This window comes from Callithrix jacchus, chromosome X, assembly GCF_049354715.1.
Source record: "Callithrix jacchus isolate 240 chromosome X, calJac240_pri, whole genome shotgun sequence".
NCBI lineage: Eukaryota > Metazoa > Chordata > Mammalia > Primates > Cebidae > Callithrix > Callithrix jacchus.
Window position 1 is genome coordinate 2,489,652 of NC_133524.1, and position 25,121 is coordinate 2,514,772.

General features: G+C 49.7%; 1 protein-coding gene across 2 annotated transcripts; it reads right to left on the bottom strand.

The window, feature by feature from the left end:
- Positions 1-1,250: 1,250 nt before the first annotated feature.
- LOC128928114 (uncharacterized) lies at positions 1,251-24,503 on the bottom strand. 2 transcript variants are annotated; one of them, XM_078362398.1, is made up of 3 exons: positions 23,509-24,503; positions 17,768-17,913; positions 1,251-2,497 (listed from the first exon to the last, which is right to left on the bottom strand). In XM_078362398.1, exons 1-2 carry the CDS (start codon positions 24,465-24,467, stop codon positions 17,781-17,783), a joined length of 1,092 nt encoding a protein of 363 aa, XP_078218524.1. In that variant the 5' UTR covers positions 24,468-24,503; the 3' UTR covers positions 1,251-2,497; positions 17,768-17,780. The 2 variants fall into 2 exon arrangements, with proteins under 2 accessions (XP_078218524.1, XP_078218525.1); XM_078362399.1 differs by lacking the exon at positions 17,768-17,913.
- Positions 24,504-25,121: the final 618 nt, after the last annotated feature.

The window sequence follows — 25,121 nt, forward strand, 5'->3', positions numbered from 1 at the left end:
GGTCTTTCGCCGTGTAGATATGAAAAGTAACCCTTAGCCATGTGTCTGCCACATTTTCCTTCTTGGGGTTAATAATAAAATAAGTCTATTAAGGCATGAGTTGACCGGATGTGGTTGCTCACTCCTGTAATCCCAGCACTTTGGGAGGCCGACGTGGGCAGATTACCTGAGGTCAGGAGCTCGAGACCAGTCTGGCCAACATGCCGAAACCCCATCTCTACTAAAAAAGGAAAAAAAAATACAAAATTACACGGGCGTGGTGGCGCGCGCCTGTAGTCCCAGCTACTCTGGAGACTGAGACAAGAGAATCGCCTGAACCCGGGGGGCGGAGGTTGCAGTGAGCAGAGATCACGTCACTGCACTCCAGCCTGGGTGACAGAGTGAGACTCTGACTCAAAAAAACAAAAACAAAAGCATATTATTTTTTAATCACAAGTGCAATTAAGATTGTACTTATAAAATATGGTTTTTCAGACTTTTTCTCTTAGCCTTTGACCCTGTTCTGGAGCAGGTGGAGGTGCTTGTGTGAATCTTACGGCAGGTTTTTCTGCCTTGTGCTCGGGCTCCCACGTTGAGACCCTGCCCAGGGAAAGCTGAGACCCGCGAGTGTGAAGTGCGGTGCTCCTCTGTGTACAGGGTGAGAATATGTTCTGTGTTCTCAGACATGGAGAAAGCAGACCTCCTTTAGGAAAACGACCTCAGAAGAGCTTGGGTGTTAAAATCATCATGGGAGCTCTGACACTGCCTTTTTAGTGGTTATTTTAATAGAAGGCATCCCTTCCCACACCTATGGAGACCATATGAGAGGCATCTCATTCTATAGATGCAGCCAGAGGCCACCCGGCTCACACTTTGGGAACCCAGCACTTTGGGAGGTTGAGGTGGGCGGATCACCTGAGGTCATGAGTTTGGGACCAGCCTGGCCAACATGGGGAAACCCCATCGCTACTAAAAATACAAAAATCAGCCAGGCGTGATAGTGGGAGCTTGTCATCCCAGCTGCAGAGGTTGCAGTGAGCTGATATCGTGCCACTGAACTCCAGCCTGAGCGACAGAGCGAGACTCCATCTCAAAAAAAAAAAAAAAAAAAGTACCAAGAGCAGACTGTACCAAGCTCAGGTGATAAACGCATTTCCACCCTTACTTCTCTGCAGGGCCCGTGAATACTCTGTCTGTCATCCAAATGCTACCAAGCTAACAGTATGCAGGGTTCTGTTTTCACGGTGACACAAAGACCCACACCTGTGCTGTGTGGTTTCAAAAAATATTTTATTTTCTGGGATAGCCATAATTTCTCAGCTCTGTCTTTGTGGCCTCTCTGCAGACAGAGGAGGCAGAAGCTACGACAGCCTCAGAGGTGGCACACATCACACCTACAAACACGGAACAATGGGAGCTTCTAGAAAACGCTCACCAGGGTGCATACGGACAGGATGGGGAGTGGGCGTCCAGGGCTGCTGTCGGTCCAGGGCATTCAGAGAGACCAGTGTTCGGCCCGCCTTCATCCTCATCTCTTCACTCTCATGCGTTAAAGGAAGCAGAAGAAACACAGCGGAGAGTCCTTTGTGGCCGCTGGACCGGGTGTTGCGGCTGTCACACGTGATGAGATTTGAGAAGGTGCATTAGGCATCAGGTGGAATCTGATGGTCACAAGTGCAAGATTTGCTTCTGGAAATTTCCGGGACTCTTGTTCTAGGTGCAGAGTCTCTCGTCTGTATTTGTAGGGCAATGCTGTTCTTCCAGAACGTGACTTTTCCTTTCTGCAACAGGCAGGAGAGGAATATTCGGGGTCACTTGGCAACGATGAGGACGAGGAGTCTCTTCCCTGGGGGATCTGGTCTGCACTCGAGAGGAAGCGATCTTGCAGGGGACGGAGTCTGTATCAGGTTGATGGCGGGGACGGCATCGGGGAGTTAAGTGCGGAAACCCCCCAGTGGCACCTACTTTAACGATGGCATTATCTGAAGCTGGTTTGTCCTCTGGATGGGTCTAGCCAGTAATAAGAGTCAACACTTCCACTGGGGTACCTGTGGGCATGGCGACCCCTGTGAATTCCGACTCTGCACAAGAGGAAGGAGCGTGAAACTTCACAAGAGACTGGGCCAGGCAGGTGGGCGGAGCTGGCTGGATGGGACCTTGACGGTGGATGGAGGTTACAGATGCCAGCATGGCCCCGGAGGTGACACTGCCCGTGAGTCCCGGCTGCCTGGTGATGGCTTGGCAGAAGGAGTGATGGGCGGGGGAGATGGCCTTAATCCTGACTGACAGTCCTCCCACCCTTCAACCCCCGCAGGGCAGCTGCGTTGACATGCTGGTGGACAGTCTTCAGAGCAGGGCGGAGCAGTGACCTTCAGAGATCCATCCCTGCACGCTGCAGTCCTGGCCTGTGGGTGCTGGCTTCCCAGGGTGGTGTGCCCACGGCTCCCTGGCTGGCACCTGTCATGCACGCAAACACATGACTCCACAGCCGCCAGCATTCTCCAGCGCCTTAGGGGACCTAAGTAGATACAAAGAGAAGGGGGAAAAAAAAACAAATGGCGATCTGATGAAAGATTACACCCCTCCCCCATCCTCTGCTCTCCTTGGAGACAGGGTGTGCCCCTGTTACCCAGGCTGGAGCACAGTGGCACAATCAAACTCTTGCACTGTTTAACTTTTTTAGAGAGGGGGGTCTGGCTCTGTTACCCAGGCTGGAGCACAGTGGTGGGACCATATCTGTCATCTTGAACACCTGGGCTTAAGCAATTCTTCTGCTTCAGCCTCCTGAGTTGTTTATGCTACAGGTATGTGCCACTAAGCGGATAATTATTTTTATTTTTTGTCTTGTTAAGTTTCCCAGGCTTGTGTTGAACTCCTGGGCTCAAGGGACCCTCCCACCTCAACCTCCCAAAGTGCTGTGCTGACAGACAGGAGACCCTGAGCCCAGCCAGTCCACTCCTTCAAGGCTACTGACAAGTCATTTCACCCAGCACATGGGTTCTTAGTATCACACTCACAGAAAAAGAACCAGGGTTCCCTGAAATAGTGGTGAACTCTAAGCATGGAGCTGGATGCTACAGATAAGCCCAGACCATCTTCTCGTACCAGAAACTAAGGAAATCGCATTTTCTGGAATACCCATACATCTAGCTCAAACACAAAAATCTCCAAGACAACAAGACGTGGGTATGTCAAAGAGACACGAGTCCCAACCTGAGGGAGCTTCTGATGCTCAAAGCTGAAACAGTCTAGGCAATAAAATAAAATATTAGATGGTAACCAAAGCAATGAATCATTGAATAAATACGTAAGTGAACGAGGGCGGTCAAATCAACCTTGCAGAAGAGTTCCAAATAATTTATGTTGATTTTTTTTTTTGAGACAGACTGTCGCTCTGTCACCCAGGCAGGAGTACAGTGGCATGATCTTGGCTCACTACAACCTCTGCTTCCTGGGTTCAATTGATTCTCCTGGCTTAGCCTCCCGAGTAGCAGGGATTACAGGCACCCACCACCATGCCCGGCTAATTTTTTATATTTTTAATAAGGATGGGGTTTCACCATGTTAGCCAGGATGGTCTCGATCTCCTGACACCGTGATTCACCTGCCTTGGACTCCCAAGGTACTGGGATTACAGGCGTGAGCCACCGTGCCCGGCCTTATGTAGATATTTGATGAAATATAACTCCCCATTTCTTTAACTGTGGGTTGCATGTACAGACTTCCTTTGAAAGAGCATGATGAGGGAGAATAATGACTTCATATCGGAGGAATCTGACAAACACCGCCTCAGCGCTGATCATGGCCAACATCCACAGTCATCGGACAGGCTGACGGTCTGTATCTTGATATGATGTAATGGGAATGACTGTTCATCTCTGCAGTCATCCACCCCGAAACCAACCACCCTAGTCTCACCATGAGAAAAGTCGCAGACAAATCCCAACAGAGGGACAGCTTGACAAAATATCTGACCCGTCCTCCTCAACACCATGCTTCCTGTTTAGTCCACAGGACTGTGGGAAGTAGAAAAGTTCCTTTGTAAAGATTCCTTACGGCCAGGCGTGGCGGCTCACTTCTGTAATCTCAGAACTTTGGGAGGCCAATGCGGGTGGATCATGGGGTCAAGAGATCGAGATCATCCTGGCCAACATGGAGAAATGCTGTCTTTACTAAAAATACAAAAATTAGCCGGGCGTGGTGGTGTGTGCCTGTGGTCCCAGCTACTCGGGAGGCTGAGGCAGGAGAATTCCTTAACCCAGGGAGGAGGAGGTTGCGGTGAGCTGAGATTGTGTCACTGCACTCCAGCCTGGGTGACAGAGCGAGACTCCATCTGAAACAAAACGAAACATCAGCTCTTGCATGAACTAATACTGTGAGAACTCACTCATTACCACGAGGGCAGCACCAAGTCACTCATGAGGAATCCATTCCCATGACCAAAATGCCTCCCACCAGGCCTCTCCTGCAATGCCGGGGATGCTACTTTCACAGGGGATTTGGAGGGAACAAACACCCAAAGGATGCCGGTTCATCTGAACCGACATGTGCTGTAAGTGTACAATGCACACTGGGTTTGAAGAAGTGGTGTGAAAAAAGAATGCACACTATCTCATAACTATATGTGCAATTCTAATCTATTCTAAATAACTATATATACATTCTAAATCTATTCTAAATAACTATATATACATAATAAATCTATTCTAAATAATTATATATACAAATCTAAATCTATTCTAAATAACTACACACACAGTTCTAATACATTGTAAATAACGATATATACAATTCTAAATTTATTCTAAATAATGATATATATAATTCTAAATCTCTTTTAGGTACAATTCTAAATCTATTCTAAATAACTATATGCACAATTCCAAAATCTATTCTAAATAACCATATATACAATTCTAATATACTGTAAATAATATATACAATTCTAAATAATTCTAGCTACCTATATATACAATTCTAATATACTGTAAATAACCATATATACAATTGTAAATAATCCTAGCTACCTATATATACAATTCTAATATACTGTAAATAACCATATATACAATTCTAAATAATCCTAGCTACCTATATATACAATTCTAATATACTGTAAATAACAATACATACAATTGTAAATAATCTTAGCTATACCTATATATACAATTCTAAACATATTTACACACATATCTCAAAAATATAAATTTGAAATAAATTATGTGTATACGCATATAACTATTTTAATGCTTATGAAATGTGCATATTCATTTATGACATTTATAAATATATGTTTATATAGAAATATAGATATATTTTTTCAGATGGCGTTTCGCTCTTCTTGCCCAGGCTGGAGAAAGGTAGTGTAATCTCAGCTCCCTGCAACCTCTGTCTCCTGGATTTAAGTGATTCTCCTGCCTCAGTCTCCTGGGTAACTGAGATTATGGCTAACTTTTTGTATTTTTAATAGAGATGGGTTTCTTCATGTTGGTCAGGCTGGTCTCGAACTCCTGACCCCAGGTGATCCACTCACCTCAGCCTCCCAAAGTGCTGGGATTATAGGCGTGAGCCACCGTGCCCAGGAAGAAATATATCCTAATAAAGTGTGTACACATTTAACTTTAAAAAAATAAATAAATATAAATTTATATATTTATATAAATATACATTCTGAAATGAGACTTTTTATATAGTGATAAAACAAGTATGTTTATACATAAATATAATAAAATTCTTTACAAATTTAATACATTGAAAAATATACATAAGCTATAAATTTATGTTTCTGTAAATATATATGTTGAAATTAGACTATTTGATATAGTGATTAAATATATTTATATGAAAACATTTTAATAAAATTTGTACATATTTAATTAACTTAAAAATACTGAAACTGTAACTTCATATATTTAAGTAAATATAAAAATATACATACATGGCCGGGCACAGTGGCTCACGCCTATAATCCCAGCACTTTGGGAGGCCGAGGTGGGTGGATCACGAGGCCAAGAGATCGAGACCATCCTGGTCAACATGGTGAAACCCCGTCTCTACTAAAAATACAAAAATTAGCTGGGCACGGTGGCGTGTGCCTGTAATCCCAGCCACTCAGGAGGCTGAGGCAGGAGAATTGCCTGAACCCGGGAGGCGGAGGTTGCGGTGAGCCGAGATCGCGCCATTGCACTCCAGTCTGGGTAACATCAGTGAAACTCTGTCTCAAAAAAAAAAAAAAAATATATATATATATACATACATGTTAAAATGAGACTATTTTATATAGTTATTAAATACACATATTTGCATACAAATATATTGTAACAAAATTTGTACAGATTTAATTAATTTAAAAAATACATAAAGTATGCATTTATACATTTATGTAAATATCCATTTATATACCTGTTAAAAGGAGACTTTTATAGTGATTAAATGTAATAAAATTGATTTCACCGTTTTCATTTTACTCCTTTGTTAATGTATTTAACAAAGAGTTTTCAATTGCTTATGTGGATCGTATTTTATTTTATTTTTATTTTTGAGACAAAGTCTCAGTCTGTCGCCCAGGCTGGAGTGCCATGGCGGGATCTCAGCTCACTGCAGCTTCTGCCTCCCGAGTTCAAGCGATTCTCCTGCCTCAGTCTCCTGAGTATCTGGGATCACAGGCATGTGCCACCATGCCCGGTTAATTTTTGTATTTTTAGTAGAGACGGGGTTTCACCATGTTGGCCAGGCTGGTCTCGAACTCCTGGCCTCGAGTGATCCACCTTGGCCGCTTAAGGTGCTGGGATTACACGTGTGAACCACTGTGTCTGGCTAATTTTTGTATTTTTAGTAGAGACTGGGGTTTCACCATGTTGGCCAGGCTGGTCTCAAGCTCCTGACCTCAAGTGATCTGCCCACGTTGGCCGCTTAAGGTGCTGGGATTACACATTTGAGTCACTGCATCTGGCTAATTTTTGTATTTTTAGTAGAGATGGGGTTTCACCATGTTGGCCAGGCTGGTCTTGAACTCCTGGCCTCAAGTGATCCACCCGCCTTGGCCTCCCAGAGTGATAGGATTATAGGCGTGAGCCACCTTGTCCAGCTCATATTGTATTTCTTTCTTTTTTTTTTTTAAGATGGAATTTTGCTCTTGTCACCCAGGCCAGAATAGTGCAGTGGTGTGATCTCGGCTCACTGTAACCTCCGCCTCCCGGGTTCAAGCAATGTTCCTTTCTCAGCCTCCCAAGTAGTTAGGATTATAGGTGCCCATACCACGCCGGGCTAATTTTTTTTTAAAGTATTTTTTAGTAGAGACGGGGTTTCACCATGTTGGCCAGGCTGGTCCTGAACTCATGACCTCAGGTAATCCACCCTCCTTGGCCTCCCAAAGTGCTGCAATTATAGGCGTGAGCCACCGTGCCTGGCCCGTATTGTATTTCTAACGGGTAGAATTGTTGTAGACCCAGAAATCCTGGGTCATCCAGGGAAAATGCAGAAACAGGGCTCCGGGTCCGTCACCAGAGTGCTGGGTGGGGCTGTAGCCACATGGATGTGTTCCCCAGAAGCCCCATGATGTTCATGGACACTGGGCTGGGCAGGCTGCCACTCCTCCTCGAACCCCATTCGACCCCAGCCCCTCCACCTCAGACAGTGGCAGAACTCTTCATCAAGGAAGATTCAGTGCCCCTTGGGACCTGTCCTTATTCCAGGAAATCAATTGGAGCAACTGAGAAGTGACTACATAGTTATACTGAGCACTTGGGATGAAGGCTGGGGCCACAGGGGAGTCCTTGATACTTTCACAAAGAATTCAAAACCTACTGAAAAGTGCTTTCTGGCCAGGCGCGATGGCTCACGCCTGTCATCCCAGCACTTCGTGAGGCTGAGGCCAGTGGATCAGCTGAGATCGGGAGTTCAAGACCAGCCTGGCCAACATGGTGAAACCCCTTCTCTCCTAAGAATAAAAAAATGTACCGGAGATGATGGTGCATGTCTAATTCCAGCCACTTGGGAGGCTGAGGCGGGGGAATCAACTGAAACCAGGAAGCGGAGGTTGCAGTGAGCTGAGATCACACCACTGCACTCCAGCCTGGGGAGCAAAGGTGAAACTCCATCTCAAAAAAAAAGGGGCTTTCATTCACTCGAGTATCTCAAATGTTCACTAGAATGCCATGTACCAACTCCTGAATTGCTGCTGTTGGTGAGAGAATGGGTTGATCCCCCAAAGTAATCATGACACTTAACTAACCCCAGGACCCAGTCCCAGCCAATTCAGCTTTTGCAAGGAGCCTAATTCTTGCCAGTTCAAACCAGGTGTTCCAGCTTTCCATCTGCTCTTTCCCCCAGCTGTAACTCCATGAATCTTATCTTTAAGAATGGGTGGGGGTTGGGCCTCATGGCTCACGTCTATAATCCCTATAATCCCAGCACTTTGGGACACCAAGGCGGGCAGATCACCTGAGGTCAGGAGTTCAAGACCAGCCTGGCTAACATGGTGAAACCCCGTCTCTACTAAAAATACAAAAATTAGCTGGACGTGGTGGCATGCACCTGTAGTTCCAGCTACTGGGGAGGCTGAGGCAGGAGAATCACTTGAACTCAGAAGGCAGAGGTTGCAGTGAGCTGAGATTATGCCACTGCACTCCAGCCTGCGAGACAGAGCTAGATTCCATCTCAAAACAAAAAGAAAGAAACAAAAGGAATGGGTAGGTCTCCACCAATTACTGTGTCTTTCCCTGAGACTGATGCTCAGCAGATGCAGTCAGATGGCCAACAAGATGGGGTAGTTTGAGAGGCACAGAGGGTGGCCTTAGGGTTTGGGGAGGCACCTTCATGGAAGCATCCCTGGACTGCTTTCTGACACAGTGATTCTGGGAGGTCCCGGGAAAACGTGAAAATATACCCAGAGGCATAAACGTAACAGTCAGGCTGTCTACCTTACTCCAGGGAGCAGGAGGAGGGCCAGAGGGAACAGGGCACAGGATGATGGGTTTGCGTTTGACCTGCACTGTGGGGAGTAGAAAAGTTCCTTTTTAAAGTTTCCTTTCTTGTTAAAGAATAAGTGTTGTAACCAAGCAAGTCAGACGGCACCAAATTAAGACGTTCTGAGTTCCAAATTAAGAGTCCTTCGGCCGGGCACAGTGGCTCACGCCTGTAATCCCAGCAGTTTGGGAGGCCAAGGCAGGTGGATCACGAGGTCAAGAGATCGAGACCATCCTGGTCAACATGGTGAAACCCCGTCTGTACTCAAGATACAAAAAATTAGCTGGGCATGGTGGCGCGTGCCTGTAATCCCAGATACTCAGGAGGCTGAGGCAGGAGAATTGCCTGAACCCAGAAGGCGGAGGTTGCGGTGAGCTGAGATCGCGCCACTGCACTCCAGCCTGGGTAACAAGAGCGAGACTCCGTCTCAAAAAAAGAAAAAAAAAAAAAGAGTCCTCCATCAGCCAGCAACCGAGAGTCAGCTCCCGCTCAAAATCTCGATTTCCCTTTGTGCCTTGTTTAGGTAGGGAAGGGGGAGCGTAGCTGAAGCGGAATTTTACAGAAGCAGAAAGAGCAAGTCAGTAGGAGGCATTAAAGATGATAGCAGGGGGAACTTCCCATACAGCCACTAAGAGGGGTGTTCCGCTGCTTTCTACGCAATCATCAAAGGGGAGTTCCTCACAGTAGCAGGTGGGCTTGCCAAGCAGGCTGTGGTTACATTACAACTGTGAAGAACAGTATGCTTCATACTTTAACGCTTCAAGGCATCTAAGTGCAGCACGACCCAGCTATGCACCTGTGGGGGCTGCGGCGGGGAGGGAGAGGCCAGGCTGGAGCTTACTGCTGAGATGGAGTCAGGTAGGCTAACCCGAGTTAGGGGATTACATAGGTGTGCTGATAACTCTTTGTGAAGCCCTATGCTATGCGGCTGTTAGACACGCCGTGCTCACAGGCACGTGGTATATTCTACATCCTTGTACTTTCACCGAGATATCAGTGCTGGGTGTGCTCACAGGCGTGTCCAGCTCTCCATGGCTTTCACCTGTTTAGAAAAGTTTTAAGTTGTCAGCCAGTCAGGTTTTAGTTTAGATGGTGAGGTCTGGCTCCAGCCAATGGAGATCAGACACAGCAGTAAGGATGACCCCCATATGTGTAAGCGATAAATGTGTGTGTTTTCCTTTATTCCTTGTACTCTTGTGGTACGATGGCTAGTGAGGGTCCCCTTCCTGCAGCACAGGAAGTAAAAATTGCGTTGCTGAAAGATCCTCTGTCTCAGTGCTAACTTTTCCTTGCGGCCCCAAACATCTGTTTCCAGCATGCATTGATTGTGTTCCAGGTGCGGCATGCGTCTCAGAGTCACTTTCTACATCTCCAATCTTCATACACAAGAAGCTTTATCAGCTCCTTGCTTTCTCCGCTTCCTTATAAATCCTGGAGGCAGAAGCCCCTCAGGGGAGAATTATGGTGCTCAACCTTAGTGGTGGACGTTGTCCAGGTGAGTTGGACTTCAGGCACCACGTCTATTGAGTGACGGTCATGTTCCTTACCTGCTAACGCTTATGTGGATAAGGTGTGGTCATAAGGTGTGTTCCCCAGAAACAGAGATTGAGGTTGAGATTCAAAGGAAGAGAGAGATTGCAGACGAAGGGAGGGAAGCCTGGTTAAAAAGGCACTGAGCCAGCCGGGCACGGCAGCTCATGCCTATAACTCCAGCACTTTGGGAGGCCAAGGTTGGCAGATCACAAAGTCAGGAGATAGAGACCATCCTGGCCAACATGGTGAAACCTGTGTCTACTAAAAATGCAAACTTTAGCTGGATGTAGTGGTGGACACCTCTAATTCCTGCTATTCAGGAGGCTGAGGCAAGGGAAGCGCTTGAACCTGCGAGGTGGAGGTTGCAGTGAGCCGAGATCGTGCCACTGCACTTCAGCCTGGTGACAGAGTAAGACTCCATCTCAAAAAAAAAAAAAAAAACAAAAAAGGCACTGAGCAATGATTTGGTCTCAGGACGTATCTCAACCTGATCAGTAGCAGGCTCTGGAACACAAACTGAGCTGCAGAATTTGCTGCGTTCGGCATGGAAGTGTGTGTGTGTGTGTGTGCACGCGCGCATATGTGTGCATATGTGTGCATGCATGAATAATCCTATGTCCCGTGGCTTCCTCTACCTGGAATGAACCTTGCACTAGCTTTAACTGGAGAGTCTGTCTTGACCTTCAGGGCTGCGCCGAGGATCATGATGGCTGAAAAATCTCCTCCCAGCCCCACTGGGGTTCTTCCTCCGTGTTCTGGAGCACAGAGACTCTGAGGTCTGTCTGCCAGATGTTTTATGACATGCTGTCTGCACTTCTTTTATACCCAGGATCAAAATGCACCACGGTTATCCAATAACCTTGCCATGTCCCCAACAGGGGATTTATACTCAGAGAGCAGAAGCCACGTGTGCCCAGCATTACAGCTGCTGGTACGGAAGAGCCGGGAAAGGTTTGTTAGAGGAGTGTTTCAGGCTAAATGGTGTCTCTCTGAAATTCCTATGTGGAAACCTTAGCTCCCATTTCGATGGTAAGAGATAATGATGTGAAAATTATGTCATTAGGGTGAACCCTCATCCAAGAGGACTGGGGTGCTTATAAGAAGAGGAGGTGAGGACACAGGGAGAAGATGGCGTCTCCAAGCCCAGGAGAGAGTCCTCAGGAGGAGCCAGCCCTGCCCACACCTGGATCTCAGACCTCCAGCTTCCAGGACTGTGGGAGAATCAACGTCTGCTGTTTCTAAGCCACCCAGTCTATGGTATTCTGTGACAGCAGCCTGAAATGGACTAAGAGATATCAAAAGAAGAAGAGATGAGGACACAGACACAGAGGGGCGACCTTGTGAGGACACGGGGAGAAGACGGCGTCGACAAGCCCAGGAGAGAGGCCTCAGGAGGAGCCAGCCCTGCCCACACCTGGATCTCAGACCTCCAGCCTCCAGGACTTGGGGAGTCAATAGCCCTTGTTTATACCCTGAAGTTTGTGGTCCTTTGTTACGGCAGCCTTAGCAAACTACTGCAATGAGTGAGTCAAACCGTCCACAGCTTGCAATTCTAACAGTGCCACATGTGGCTGCTTACGTTTAAATCAATTAAAGCTCCGGAAAAATAAATATTCAAGCCTTGAATGAATCCACGCTCAACAGCCACTTGTCCTTCCTGGTTGCAACGCTGGCGCTGCCCTCCTGCTCACGAGTCCTGCTGTCGGTTGAATTAATTTTCCTGCCCCCGAGGAAAGCACGCCTTGTCTCTCTGCACTTCTGAAGGTTACTGTGCCACCCACCATTTGTCCCCAGATGGGGAACCCCTGCAGGAGGGAAGGGAATACTGAAATGATGATTGCGCCGGGCGCAGTGGCTCACGCCTGTCATCCCAGCATTTTGGGAGGCCAAGGCGGGTGGGTCACCTGAGGTCAGGAGTTCGAGACCAGCCTGGCCAACATGATGAAACCCCATCTCTACCAAAAATACAAAATTAAGCAAGGCACAGTGGCGCATGCTCGTAATCACAGCTACTCAGGAGGCTGAGGCAGGAGAATCACTTGAACCTGAGAAGTGGAGGTGGCAGTGAGCCAAGATCGTACCATTGCTCTCCAGCCTGGGTGACAGAGTGAGACCCTGTCTCAAAACAAAACAAAACAAAACAAACAAACAAACAAACAAACAAAAAAGCAGTTAAAAAAATGAAAAGAGGTCGGGTGCGGTGGCTCACGCCTGTAATCCCAGCACTTTGGGAGGCCGAGGTGGGTGGATCATGAGGTCAAGAGATCGAGACCATCCTGGTCAACAAGGTGAAACCCCATCTCTACTAAAAATACAAAAAATTAGCTGGGCATGGTGGCAAGTGCTTGTAGTCCCAGCTACTCGGGAGGCTGAGGCAGGAGAATTGCCTGAACCCAGGAGGCAGAGGTTGCAGTGAGCCGAGATCGCACCATTGCACTCCAGCCTGGGTGACAAGAGCGAAACTCCATCTCAAAAAGAAGAAAAGAAAAAAATGAAAAGAAATAATCTCTGCATTGAATAGGGTGGCTCATGCCTCTGATCCTAGCACTCTGGGAGGCTGAAGCAGGAGGGTCAGAGACCAGGAGTTTGAGAACAGCCTGGAAAACCTGGGGAAACCCTATGTGTTGCTTGGTGTGGTGTCACATGCCTGTAGTCGCAGCTACTCAGGAAGCTGAGGTGAGAGGATCACCTGTAATCCCAGCTACTCTCTGGAGGCTGAGGCCGGAGAACTGCTGGAACCTGATCTCGTCTCACTGCAGCCTCCACCTCCTGGCTTCAAGAGATTCACCTGCTTCAATCTCCCGAATAGCTGGGATTACAGGTGCCTGCCATCACACCCAGCTAATTTTTCTTTTTCAGTAGAGACAGGGTTTCACCATGTCAGCCAGGCAGGTCTCAAACTCCTGACCTCAAGTGATCTGACCACCTCGGCCTTCCCAAAGTTCTTTATTCAGTTAGATAGTTTGTTTTCTTTTCTTTTGTCTTTTGTGGTAGGTAAGATCTAATTTCCATGTTATTGTAATTCCTGTTAGAATTGTCCATCAGTGTCATACTAAAAGATGAAATATATATATTTTTTTGAGACGGAGTTTCACTCTTGTTACCCAGGCTAGAGTGCAATGGCGCGATCTCGGCTCACAGCAACTTCCGCCACCTGGGTTCAGGCAATTCTCCTGCCTCAGCTTCCTGAGTAGCTGGGATTACAGGCACGCGCCACCATGCCCAGCTAATTTTTTTTGTATTTTTAGTAGAGATGGGGTTTCACCATGTTGACCAGGATGGTCTTGATCTCTTGACCTCGTGATCCACCCACCTTGGCCTCCCAAAGTGCTGGGATTACAGGTGTGAGCCACTGTGCCCAGCCTAAAATATGAGATATTAAGGAAAACTGGCCAAGTGCGGTGTCTCACGCCTGTAATCCCAGCACTTTGGGAGGCCGAGGGAGGTGCATCACCTGAGGTGAGGAGTTTGAGACCAGCCTGGCCAACACAGTGAAACCCCGTCTCTACTAAAAATACAAAAATTAGCCAGGTGTGGTGGCAGGTGCCTGTAGTCCCAGTTACTGAGGAGGCTGAGGCAGGAGAATCGCTTGAACCTGGGAGGCGGAGGTTGCGGAGAGCCAAGATCACGCCAGTGCACTCCAACCTGGGCGACAGACTGAGATTCCGTCTCCAAAAATAAAAATAATAAAGAAAATCATGGTAACTCACTTAGCTTCCATCGTGATGCACTTAGCTTCCATCTACACTTCACACAGGTGGGAATGAGCAATGAGGAGTAGTGCATCGAGGTGTTGTGATCAGACCAGCATTGACGGATGGGCTTCGGGGACACTTAGCTTTTCTCTTTCCCTAATGACGTCCATCCATTTTCCCTGAGGGTGTTTCATGAGCATTCTGGGTGGTGGTCTCACTGACGACCTGAATCATTGCATTCATGCAAACAGTGCCAAGGGACGGCTATGCATCGTCACCTGAGGAGTCAGACACAGGTGGAGGCGGGTGGAGTGGAAGGTTGAGTCTGGTTAGATGGTAAGAGACAGCACAATGACGTGAAAAACCGCCTCTGCTGGCTGCTGGCAACACGGCCTTCAGATCCCCAGTGGGCAGTTCTTTATCTACTGCTTATTTATTTTGAGACAGGGTCCCACTCTGTCACCCAGGCTGGAATGCAGAGGCACGCTCTCAGCTCATTGCCACCTCTGCCTCCTGGGTTCAGGTGATTCTCCCTCCTCAGCCTCTCAGACAGCTGGGATTACAGGTGTGCATCACCACTCCTGGCTACTTTTTGTCTTTCTGGTAGAGACGGGGTTTCGCCATGTTGGCCAGGCTGGTCTTGAACTCCTGATCTCAAGCGATCTGCCATCCACAGACTCCCAAAGGGCCGGGATTGCAGGTGTAAGCTGCCACACCCAGCCACGGACAGCTTTTTGACCACATAAATAAAGACAGTTTTCACCTTCCCCAGAAGAAAATGTAACAGCCTATCCCAAGGTTTTGTAAAAAGGTGTAAAATTGTCATGGACCCACAGTAGCTGTTCAATAAATGCATACGTGTTGCTCCCACATCGGGAAAATCCTGCTTACGAGGCAGCTGAGGAGAGTTTACCGGAGAGACTGCTCCTGAGCTTTCCGCACAGTGAGTCTGGTCCCTTCCCTCCAGGCCGGCCGCTCATTCAAAGGGCTCCGTGTGCTGTAACCTATTTTTGAAACTGTTTCAGAATCGCCTCCAAGCGGCTGTCTAGACCTTACCTTACGCTCCTGCTATTTTGAGCTAAAAGCCATATTGATTAAACTGGCTTCTGAAGTTGTGCCCCAGACTTGGCGGTGACGGAGGCTTAGATATTTCCAAAAGTCCTTGCCTCTGCCTGGAAGGCTCCCTAGCTAAGGGTACAACGCCAGGGTGATAGCTCTTGAAAGATCCTGCCTCTGGGGAGAGTTCTGGAAAGGAAGTGCCCATGCTTGTCACACAACGGCAGTGCTCGGAGACCCTTCTCCGATGGGGGAACATCCCCCTCTGTCTGCACCCGTCACCCCAGTATGGCGTTGCCTGTAGGTTCCTATGATGCCACCCTGTCTGTTTCACTCATTCGTCCCTTGAATTCACACTTCACATGTTGCTAAGCCAAATCAGTGGGATGTTTGGAGGGGGGCGGGGAATAACTCATGGAGACATGATCTTTCTACACATGGCATTACCCGGCTGGGCGCGGTGGCTCACTCCTGTGATCCCAGCATTTTAGGAGGCCAAGGTGGGCAGACCACCTGAGGTCAGGAGTTCAAGACCAGCCTGGCCAACGTGGTGAAACCCCATCTCTAAACACAAAAATTAGCTGGGCATGGTGGCTCATGCCTGTAATCCCAGCTACTCGGGAGGCTGAGGTAGGAGAATCGCTTGAACCCAGGAGGTGGAGGTTGCAGTGAGCCAAGGTCACGCCATTGGACTCCAGCCTGCACAACAGAGAGAGGCTCTGTCTCAAAAAAAAAAGAAGAAGAAGAAGAAGAAATGGTATTACTGAGAAAACACAGCAGGTGTCTGGCTCGTGCCACAGCAGTGTTTTCCTGCTTGGAGGCACCGTTTGCAGGTTCTTCTTCCCACTGTAGAGCCTCCTGGCCGGGCACACCGGCTTGGGAAGTGTTGGGAACCGTGTGAGTGTGAAGGCTCCTCTACCTCTTAGGAGCCTGCGTTTGTCCTGTGTCTCTTACATCCTGAAAGGACGCAGCTCTGAGAGTCAGGCCCCCGCACTGCCTCTCGTAGCTACAAATTCACATCTATTTCCCAGTTCACGTTGTAAATGGGATTTAGCCTGACACAGTGGAGCTCCGTGGATCACAGAGCTAGCATGTCGGCCTCAGGCTGGCCTCTCCCTGTCTGTCAGCACGGTGGAACTCTCTGTTATCTTTCGGCCTCCTCCCCACTCCTCTTTTACAGACATCTGCAATGCAGGCAAGTTGCAATATGAACATCTGTGGAGCAGGGCCTGAGGGGAGGAGATGGAAAAGGACCTTCGTTTTAGGGTGAAGGAGGAGAAGAGGGTTACGGAGCATCACAGTAACCCGAGCAACATTCCCAACCTCTATATTCATGAACTCAGAACAGCTTTGAGAGCAAGAGCGACATTTTCAACCCGATTCTTTTTTTCCCGTTTCACTTATCCTGAATTCCAAAATGTTTATTTCTGCTAAAGAACTTTGTTTTTTTTCAGTGATATAAATTTGGAAGGTATGTAAATATTCTTATCGAGTGTGAAGTCTGGTGACCCACAGACTTGCTTCTTTGTCCCTCCTCCCCGACTTCCACACCTCCCCTGGGGAAATACACAAGCAAGCAAACACCTCTGACCCCTTCTGAGGCTGCCTGTTCCTTCCTTCCCTCCTTCCTTCCTTCCTTCCTTCCTTCCTTCCTTCCTTCCTTCCTTCCTTCCCTCCCTCCTTCCTTCCTTCCCTCCTTCCTTCCCTCCCTCCTTCCTTCCTTCCCTCCTTCCTTCCTTCCCTCCCTCCTTCCCTCCTTCCTTCCTTCCTTCCTCCCTCCCTCCTTCCTTCCTTCCCTCCCTCCTTCCTTTCATTCCTTCCCTCCCTCCCTTCTTCCTTCCTTCCCTCCCTCCCTCCCTCTCTTCTTCCTTCCTTTCCTTCCTTCCCTCCCTTCCTTCCTCCCTCCCTTCCTCCCTCCTTCCTCCCCTCCTTCCTTCCCTCCTTTCTTCCTTCCTTCCCTCCCTCCTTCCCTCCCTCTGTTCTTCCTTCCTTCCTTCCCTCCCTCCCTTCTTCCTTCCTTCCTCTCTGTCTTTCTTTCTCACTCTCTCTCTTTTTGCTTTTTTTTCCCCACATGCTGGAGTGCAGTGGCCCAATCTCAGCTCATTGCAGCCTCTGCCTCCTGTATTCAAGTGATTCCCCTGCCTCAGCCTGCTGAGTAGCTGGGATTACAGGCATGTGCCACAATGCCTGGCTGACTTTTGTATTTTTAGTAGAGAAGGGTTTCACCATGTTGACTAGGCTGGTTTGGAACTCCTGACCTCAAGTGATCTGTCGCCTCGGCCTCCCAAAGTGCTGGGATTATGGGCGTGAGCCACTGTGCCTGGTCCCTTTTTGTTCTTTCTTAGAGATGAAGTCTCAGTATGCTGCCCAGGCTGGTACTGAACTCCTGTACTCAAGCAAGCCTTCCACCTCAGCCTCCCAAAGTGCTGGGATGACAGGGGTGAGCCACTGTGCCCTGCCCTTAATGATCAGCGTTAGAAAGTTCCTCTAGCTGAGCATGCCCTCTCATAAGTCCCAGCTACTGTCCCTCGACTTACTGTCTACATGTTCTTAAGCTTTGCTCCATCTCAGGCTTCCATACGACTCGAATTTGCCCACTTCCCTCCAGTCTTCTTGCACAGAAGCTGAAGTTTCCAGGAGGCCCTCTCTGCCGCGTGGGGACCTTCCCCTTAAGTTTGGAAGGCTGCAGAAAGCAAGTACGGCGGCTTTTAGAAGGGTCTTCACATTATATGGGAAAGCAAGCAAAACGCATTTAGGGTCACTTTTTCAGAAGCTTCGCTTTAGGGCTCTTTTTTTTTTTTTTAGACTCATAAAAATCTTTACAATTGGGAATAAATAAAATATACTTGCCGGGCGCCGTGGCTCACATCTGTAATCCCAACGCTTTGGGAGGCTGAGGCGGGCAGATCACTTGCGGTCAGGAGTTCGAGACAAGCCTGGCAAATGTGGCAAGACCTCGCCTCTACTAAAAACACAAAAATTCGCCGAGCGTGGTGGCGCATGCCTGTAATCCCAGCTACTCAGGAGGCTGAGGCAGAATTGCTTGAGTCCAAGAGGCCAAGGTTGCACCACTGCACTCCAGCCTGGGCGACAGAGCGAGACTCCTTCTCAAAATAATAATAATAATGTATATACATATATTAACATGGCCTTTCAAAATAGGAGAGTTTTCTTTACACTATGGACATAACTACTAACTTCTAAAATACGGAAAAGCTGTTGAATTCACTTTTTAAATTTTTTTATGACTGATTGTCAATATGCATTAAAAAATACACCAAAAGCCTGAAATCCCAGTACTTTGGGAGGCTGAGGTGGGTGAATCCCGTGAGGTCAGGAGTTCAAGACCAGCCTGGCCAATGTGATGAAATCCGTTTCTACTAAATAGTCCCAAAATCAGTCAGGTGTGATGGCTCAGGACCGTGGTCCAAGCCACTCGGGAGACTGAGGCATGAGAACTGCCCGAGGCCGGAAGGCGGAGGTTGCAGTGAGCCGAGACTGCATCATTGCACTCCAGCCCTGGTGACAGAGCCAGACCCTGTCTTAAAAAAAAATAGATAAAAGATGTTAAAAATGGAAACCTGTGTGAGCAGTGTCTAGAAATAGATAATTAGCAGTTATTCCCTAATCAATTTTTAAAAACTTAAAAGAAAATGATTAATTTTAAACCCTAAAAGAGATCTGAAAGTAAAAACATAATTTAAAACTTCTGGGTGATTTTATATACACACACATGCACACACCAGAAACACACACACACCCCACAAACACACCATGGCACAAGCACACACACCACAAACACACACCCCCCCAAACACAGCATACCACAAACATACACACCACAAACACAAACACCCTACAAACACACACACCACACACACACCACAAACACACATACACCACAAACACACCATACCACAAACACACACACCAGAAACACATACACACACCAGAAACACACCATATCACACACACACCACACACACACCACAAACACACACACCACAACACACACACACCCCACAAACACAGCATACCACAAACACAGCATACCACAAACATACACACCATAAACACACACACCACAAACACACACACCCCCCACAAACACACACACCCCACAAACACACCATGGTGCAAACACACACACACCACGAACACACACACCACAAACACAGCATACCACAAACATACACACCACAAACACACACACCACAACACACACAGCACACACACACCACAAACATACCATACCACAAACACACACACCACAAACACACACACCACAACACACACAGCACAAACACACACACACCACAAACACACCATACCACAAACACACACACACCCCACAAACAGACACCCCACAAACACACCACAAACACACACACACCCCACAAACACACCATGGCGCAAACACACACACACCACAAACACAACATACCACAAACACACACACACCACAAACACACCATACCACAAACACACACCCCCCACAAACACACACGCCGCAACACACACACCACAAACACAAACACACCACAGACACACACACACCACAGACACACCATACCACAAACACACACACCACAAACACACCATACCACAAACACACCCACCACAAACACACCCACCACAAACACACACACACCACACACACACCACAGCACACACACCACAAACACACCCACCACAAACACACACACCACAAACACACACACACCACACACACCACAAACACACCACACCATGAACACACACACACCACAAACACACAGACACACACACCACAAACACACCATGCCACAAACACACACACCACAAACACACAGACACCACAAACACACCATACCACAAACACACACACCACAAATACACCATACCACAAACGCACACACACCACAAACACACACACCACAAACACACACCACACACACACACCACAAACACACCATACCACAAACACACACGCCACAAACACACCATGCCAGAAACATACACACACCACAAACACACACACACACCACAGACACACATGTTTGCTACAGATTCATGAGTAAAAAAGCTTGGTGGCCGATGAGTTTTTTCTTTTATTCTTGGGGAAGTTACATAACGTTTTTTTTCCAGCCTTATTTTTCTGCTCTGTGTAATTGGGGTACTAATTATATTCCTCTTGCTGTCAGAGGGTAAAATACAATGTACATAATATTATTGTAACTGCAGGTTGGTGCCGAGGCAAACACTCAGCAACTATTCGGTCTAATGGTTATTTGTAGGAAAGCACAGGTGTTTTGACAGTTCTCTATCCACCCCTGCATCCGTGGGTTGTCCACAGAAAATTAAGATAATAGCTCAGAGGTTTCTGTCTTGTTGACTCTTCCCGGCTTTATTGAGTGTCCTTCTGCTCAGTTAGGGTTTATGCTCCTAGGTTCCAGCAAAGCATCCTGAGTGGCCATGCGGCTGTTGTAAAACTCACACACTCTCCCTCTTCTTTAGGTGTGAAATATGCAAATGGACCGGGCCACATGGCTCACGCCTGTAATCCCAGCACTTTGGAAGGCTGAGGCAGGTGGATCACTAGGTCAGGAGTTCGAGACCAGCCTGGCCAACATGGTGAAACCCCGTATCTACTAAAAATACAAAACTTAGCCAGGCGTGGTGGCGCGTGCCTGTAATCCCAGGTCCTCGGGGGGCCGAGGCAGGAGAGTTGCTTGAACCCAGGAGGCAGAGGTTGCTGTGAGCTGAGATTGCACCAGTGCACTCCAGCCTGGGTAACACAGCAAAGAAAAGAAATACCAAAATGGTCACGATGATCTAAGGACTCCCTTGGTAAACGGATGGATCTCAGTGTGAACTGGTGGATATAAAAGAGGATCCCAGAGAAGAGCCACAAGGGGAGAAAGAAACCCAATCTCTAGCCAAAAGCTCCAAGTGTGAGTCTGTGTCACTTCCAGTGACAGCTCTGCACTGACCCGCTGGGTGACCTTGACTTCTATCTGCTTTGGTTTCTGTACCTGAAACAGGAGTGTTAGCGGCAACCTGGCGTCTTCCCAGGCCGGTGGCATAGATTCGGAAGAACGCCGCAGGGGAAGGTGTTTTGTACATCACGCAGGAGGCTGCACAGGCCCGAGGCCGTGTGATTTCCTTCTGTGTAAAGGCTTCCGGTTCTACCCTTGTGTACTTGGGGGAAGAAGAGTATCTGCCAGGGGTGTTAGTGTTCTTCTTCCACAAGAGTGTTAATTAGCTGTGTGCCTTGTGACTTGCTGCACGCCCTGCCATTTGAATTCTGAAGCCCTGCGTTTTGTTCTGATGATATGAGGAGGCTTTCAGCGGGCACGGCAGTGACTACTAAGTAGGAAATTTAATGTAATCGTTCATAGAAAATCAATATGTAGATGGCTAGTTTCTAATTCATGACAGGACATTCTCGGGGAAACTGAATAAACATTGCTCTGTTGAAATTGAAATTTTATGTAAGAAGACTAATCCAAGACAGGCTGAGAATGTATAGCTCTAAGAAATCACCAGATGGGACTCGGACCCAGCTGTCATGTTTAGGGGGAGGATGATTAGTGGCTGAAATCTGGTTTCGGTGGTAACTGCGTTTTCATACCTTTCCCACACAAGCACCACTAATGATGGATGCCCACAGCCCTGTTTCCTCCCAGACCCTCACCTGAGAAACAGGCTTCTTGGGTTGAATCTTCCTTCTTCTATTGGACTAGACCCTTGGGTATGTGCTTGGCTTAATTTTGGATTCCCTGGGTGGGATGTCCTAGGTGAAGCTCAGTAGCCTTTTCCTCCATTCGGGGAATAATCTGCAAAGCATCCCATTTTCGATTTTCCTAATCAAGCGTCTACCCTGTTTCTTTCCAGTTAATTTCATACCAGCAGCACAGGCAGCGCTTCAAACACACCGGTCTGTTCTGCTGTCAGAGAGTCTTTGTGAACTGAGCTGTAAAAATCGTAGATTTGGGTAAGTGACCTGGGAGTTGGGGGTGGGGGGGACAGGCTGAGGACAGGCCTGTCCTGTCCCGGAGGCGAGCCTGACAGCTGCCCCCAACCGCGCTTTGCAGACTCCGGCTTCTGTGGCTTAGGTGCTGCAGAATCACTCACTGCCTCGGCTCCAATTTTGACTACAGAAAACAAACACGCGCGCGCGCGCGCGCACACACACACACACACACACATTCACACTCACACCCTAACCATCCCAAATCACACATTCGCAGTCCCATTGAATTTCCAAAGACTCTCAGGACAAGCAATCTATACATTATCCTAGGATCAAAAGTCCCAGGATTTTTTTTGTCTCCTTAACCCTTAAGTGTCTGGAAACTGAATCACGGAGGAATCCACAAACCTAAACAACGCGCAGAAAAGCTCAGTAAGATCCGAGGTGAGCCCCCAAACAGCTGCTGTCTGCCCTGATTACCAGAGGGAGACATCCCAGCAGGTTGCCCGTGCATAAATTGGCACTCTGTTTAAATTGGGTGTTTTTCCTCACAGGGTTTTTTTTTCCCCAGAGAAATATTCAAAGGGAGGCATTTTTCTGTCTCAGAAGGTGTTTCTTTAAGTCAAAGATTGCTTCACCTTCCCAAACTTGCCCGTCGCAATTGGTGTGGGGCAAAGCCTCATCCTTGTCACGTCGGTCACTCTCCCTTCTGGAGCAGGGGCCAGAGGACTTTAGGGGACACCTCCTACCCCCCTGCACCCCAGGGCTTTGGCTTCCCTGGGTGCACCTGGAGGTGTGGAAAAGGCAAAAAGGCTTCCGACCTGGTTTAAATTCTGTTTTCCATTCGTCCCTAGAGGTGTGCCTTGGCCGTGGATGACGCTCGCTTGGTTCCCAGCACTGCGCTCAGCGGTTTTTTTTTTTTTTTTTTTTTTTTTTTTGTCAGTAGAGGTGATAGAGGACCTGAGTGCGGGGTCCCCACGGCTGGGGCAGAGGACTGGGGACCCGATAGCGCGTGGTGTGCAATAGCGCACGGACCCACCCCAGAGCCCGCGCGTCCTGCTCCGCGGGTGGCGGCCACAGGCTGGAGCGCGTCTGGTCCTCGGACCCAGGGCGCGCAGTGGGTGGGAGGGTGGGACGGACCAGGAGGGGCAGGGCGGGCCGGCGCCCACCCGTCTGCACGGCAGCCTGCCGCTTCCCGTGTCCCCAGGGGAACCCCGGGCTCCGCGCATCCTCTGGTTCGGTCTCGCGTCCGGATCCGGCGCCCTCCCCGAAGTTGGGGCTCCCCCGCCGTGGCCCCCGGAGCGGCCGCGCGACTGCACTCACCCGCTCTCCCCGGCGCGTCGCTGAAGGTCAAGGCCAGGAGGCGGTGCAGGGCCGGCGGCGGGGCCCGGGGCTGGGGTCTCGAGCGCCAAGCTGGGGGCACCGCGGGACCGCTCAGTCCCCAGGGCCCTCCCGCCGCGGACGCCCCCCGCGTGGCGGCCCGGGGGTCCCGCGGCGCTCAGATGCCGTGGTCGCAGTCCACATCGCGGCAGATGTACCAGAGAATCACGTAGAGGATGAGGAGGATGGCGAAGATGAACAGGGCCACCAGGATCGCCTTGGTCACCGGCGAGATGAGAGACTGCATGGCCCCGGCGGGGCGCGCGGGCGGGTGGGGGGCGCGCGGGGGCGCGGGGCGCGGCGCTCACGACCCCCGAGCGCGCCCGGAGCCCCGCGCCGGCCCCGCGCCGCATCCGCAATGCTCCGTGCCCGGGACGGACTCTGCGTGGCTGCTCGGAAGCCGGAGCGATGGGGCGCGGGAGCGCTGGGGCGCCGGCGGCGGCGGCTGCTCTGAAGCCGGAGCGCTCGGGTGCGGGCGGCTGCGCGCGGGGCTCCCACCCCCCGGGTCCCCGCTGCTGGCGTTCACCGGGCCCGGCGGCCGCAGGGCTGGGCGGGGGGCGCGGGGGGCCCGGGGAGCGGGCGGGAGGAGGGGGCGGCGGCCATGGGGAAGAGCCGGAGGAACACGACGCTCCGGGTAAGTCCCCTGAAAACTTGGGCGGCGGCGGCGGCGCGGTGACAGGTGGAAACGCCAGCCCCGCGGGGCAGCAGCGCGCAGCCGTCCACGGGCGGAGGCGGAGGCGGCGGCGGGGGGCGCGGGGGCGGCCGGAGGAGCGGGGACGCGGGAGGGAGGCGCGGGGGCGAGCGCGCGGGGACGGGCTGCGGCGCGGGGCAGGAGCCTCCCCTCGCGGATGCGGAGGTGCGGAGAGAGCACGCGTTTCCCCCCGCCCCGCGCGCCTCTCCATCACCCTCCCACCGCCCTGCCTTCCCTCCACCACTCTGTCCGGCGCAGCGCTGAGTGGTGGATGTCGCCCTCCTCCTGGTCTTGCATGTCACCCCTTCTTTGGGAGTCCCCCTTTTTCCTCTTTCCCCCACTCACACCCTGCACCCCGGTATTGGTGAGCAGGGATATTCCCATAAAAGAAACAGGGTGCTAACAGAGAGACGCGGCTGACCCTTCTCTGTCCCTCTCTCTCTCTGTGTTGGACACGGAAGGGGCTTTCAAGTTGCGCCCAACTCATGGCTAACCCCAAGCACAATAGCCCCAGAAAGAAAAAAAAAAAAAAAAAAAGCACAAACGCTTGCCCCGAGGCACGGCTTACATAAGGGAAGGGAAGACGCTGGTTCTGTGATGGAGGGTGCTGCGGACGTCTCGGTGTGAGAGTCACAGCCCGTGATGAAGGCTGATGTCCGCACAGCTTTGGTGTAAGAATGCAGCTTCTGCCCTCGCATCACAGAAGGCCCTCTGTCCCACGTTTGTCTCTTACTCTTTGGGGTGTACCCCGGGGAATGGAAAGAAGGCACCTCCGTACGCACATTTTCCCTGATGACTGAGCTGTATTTAGGGCTGATCTCTGGTGGAGACTTGAGCAGGTCAGAGCAGAACACAGAAGGCCCAA

What these genes read in the sequence shown, in the direction of transcription:
- LOC128928114 (XM_078362398.1), bottom strand. Translation starts at nt 24,467, where the DNA reads ATGGAGAGGCGCGCGGGGCGGGGGGAAACGCGTGCTCTCTCCGCACCT. An exon ending in CGACGCGCCGGGGAGAGCGG is followed by an intron (nt 17,914 to 23,508) that starts GTGAGTGCAGTC and finishes TGCTTTCTGCAG; the next exon opens with CCTTCCAAACTTAAGGGGAA.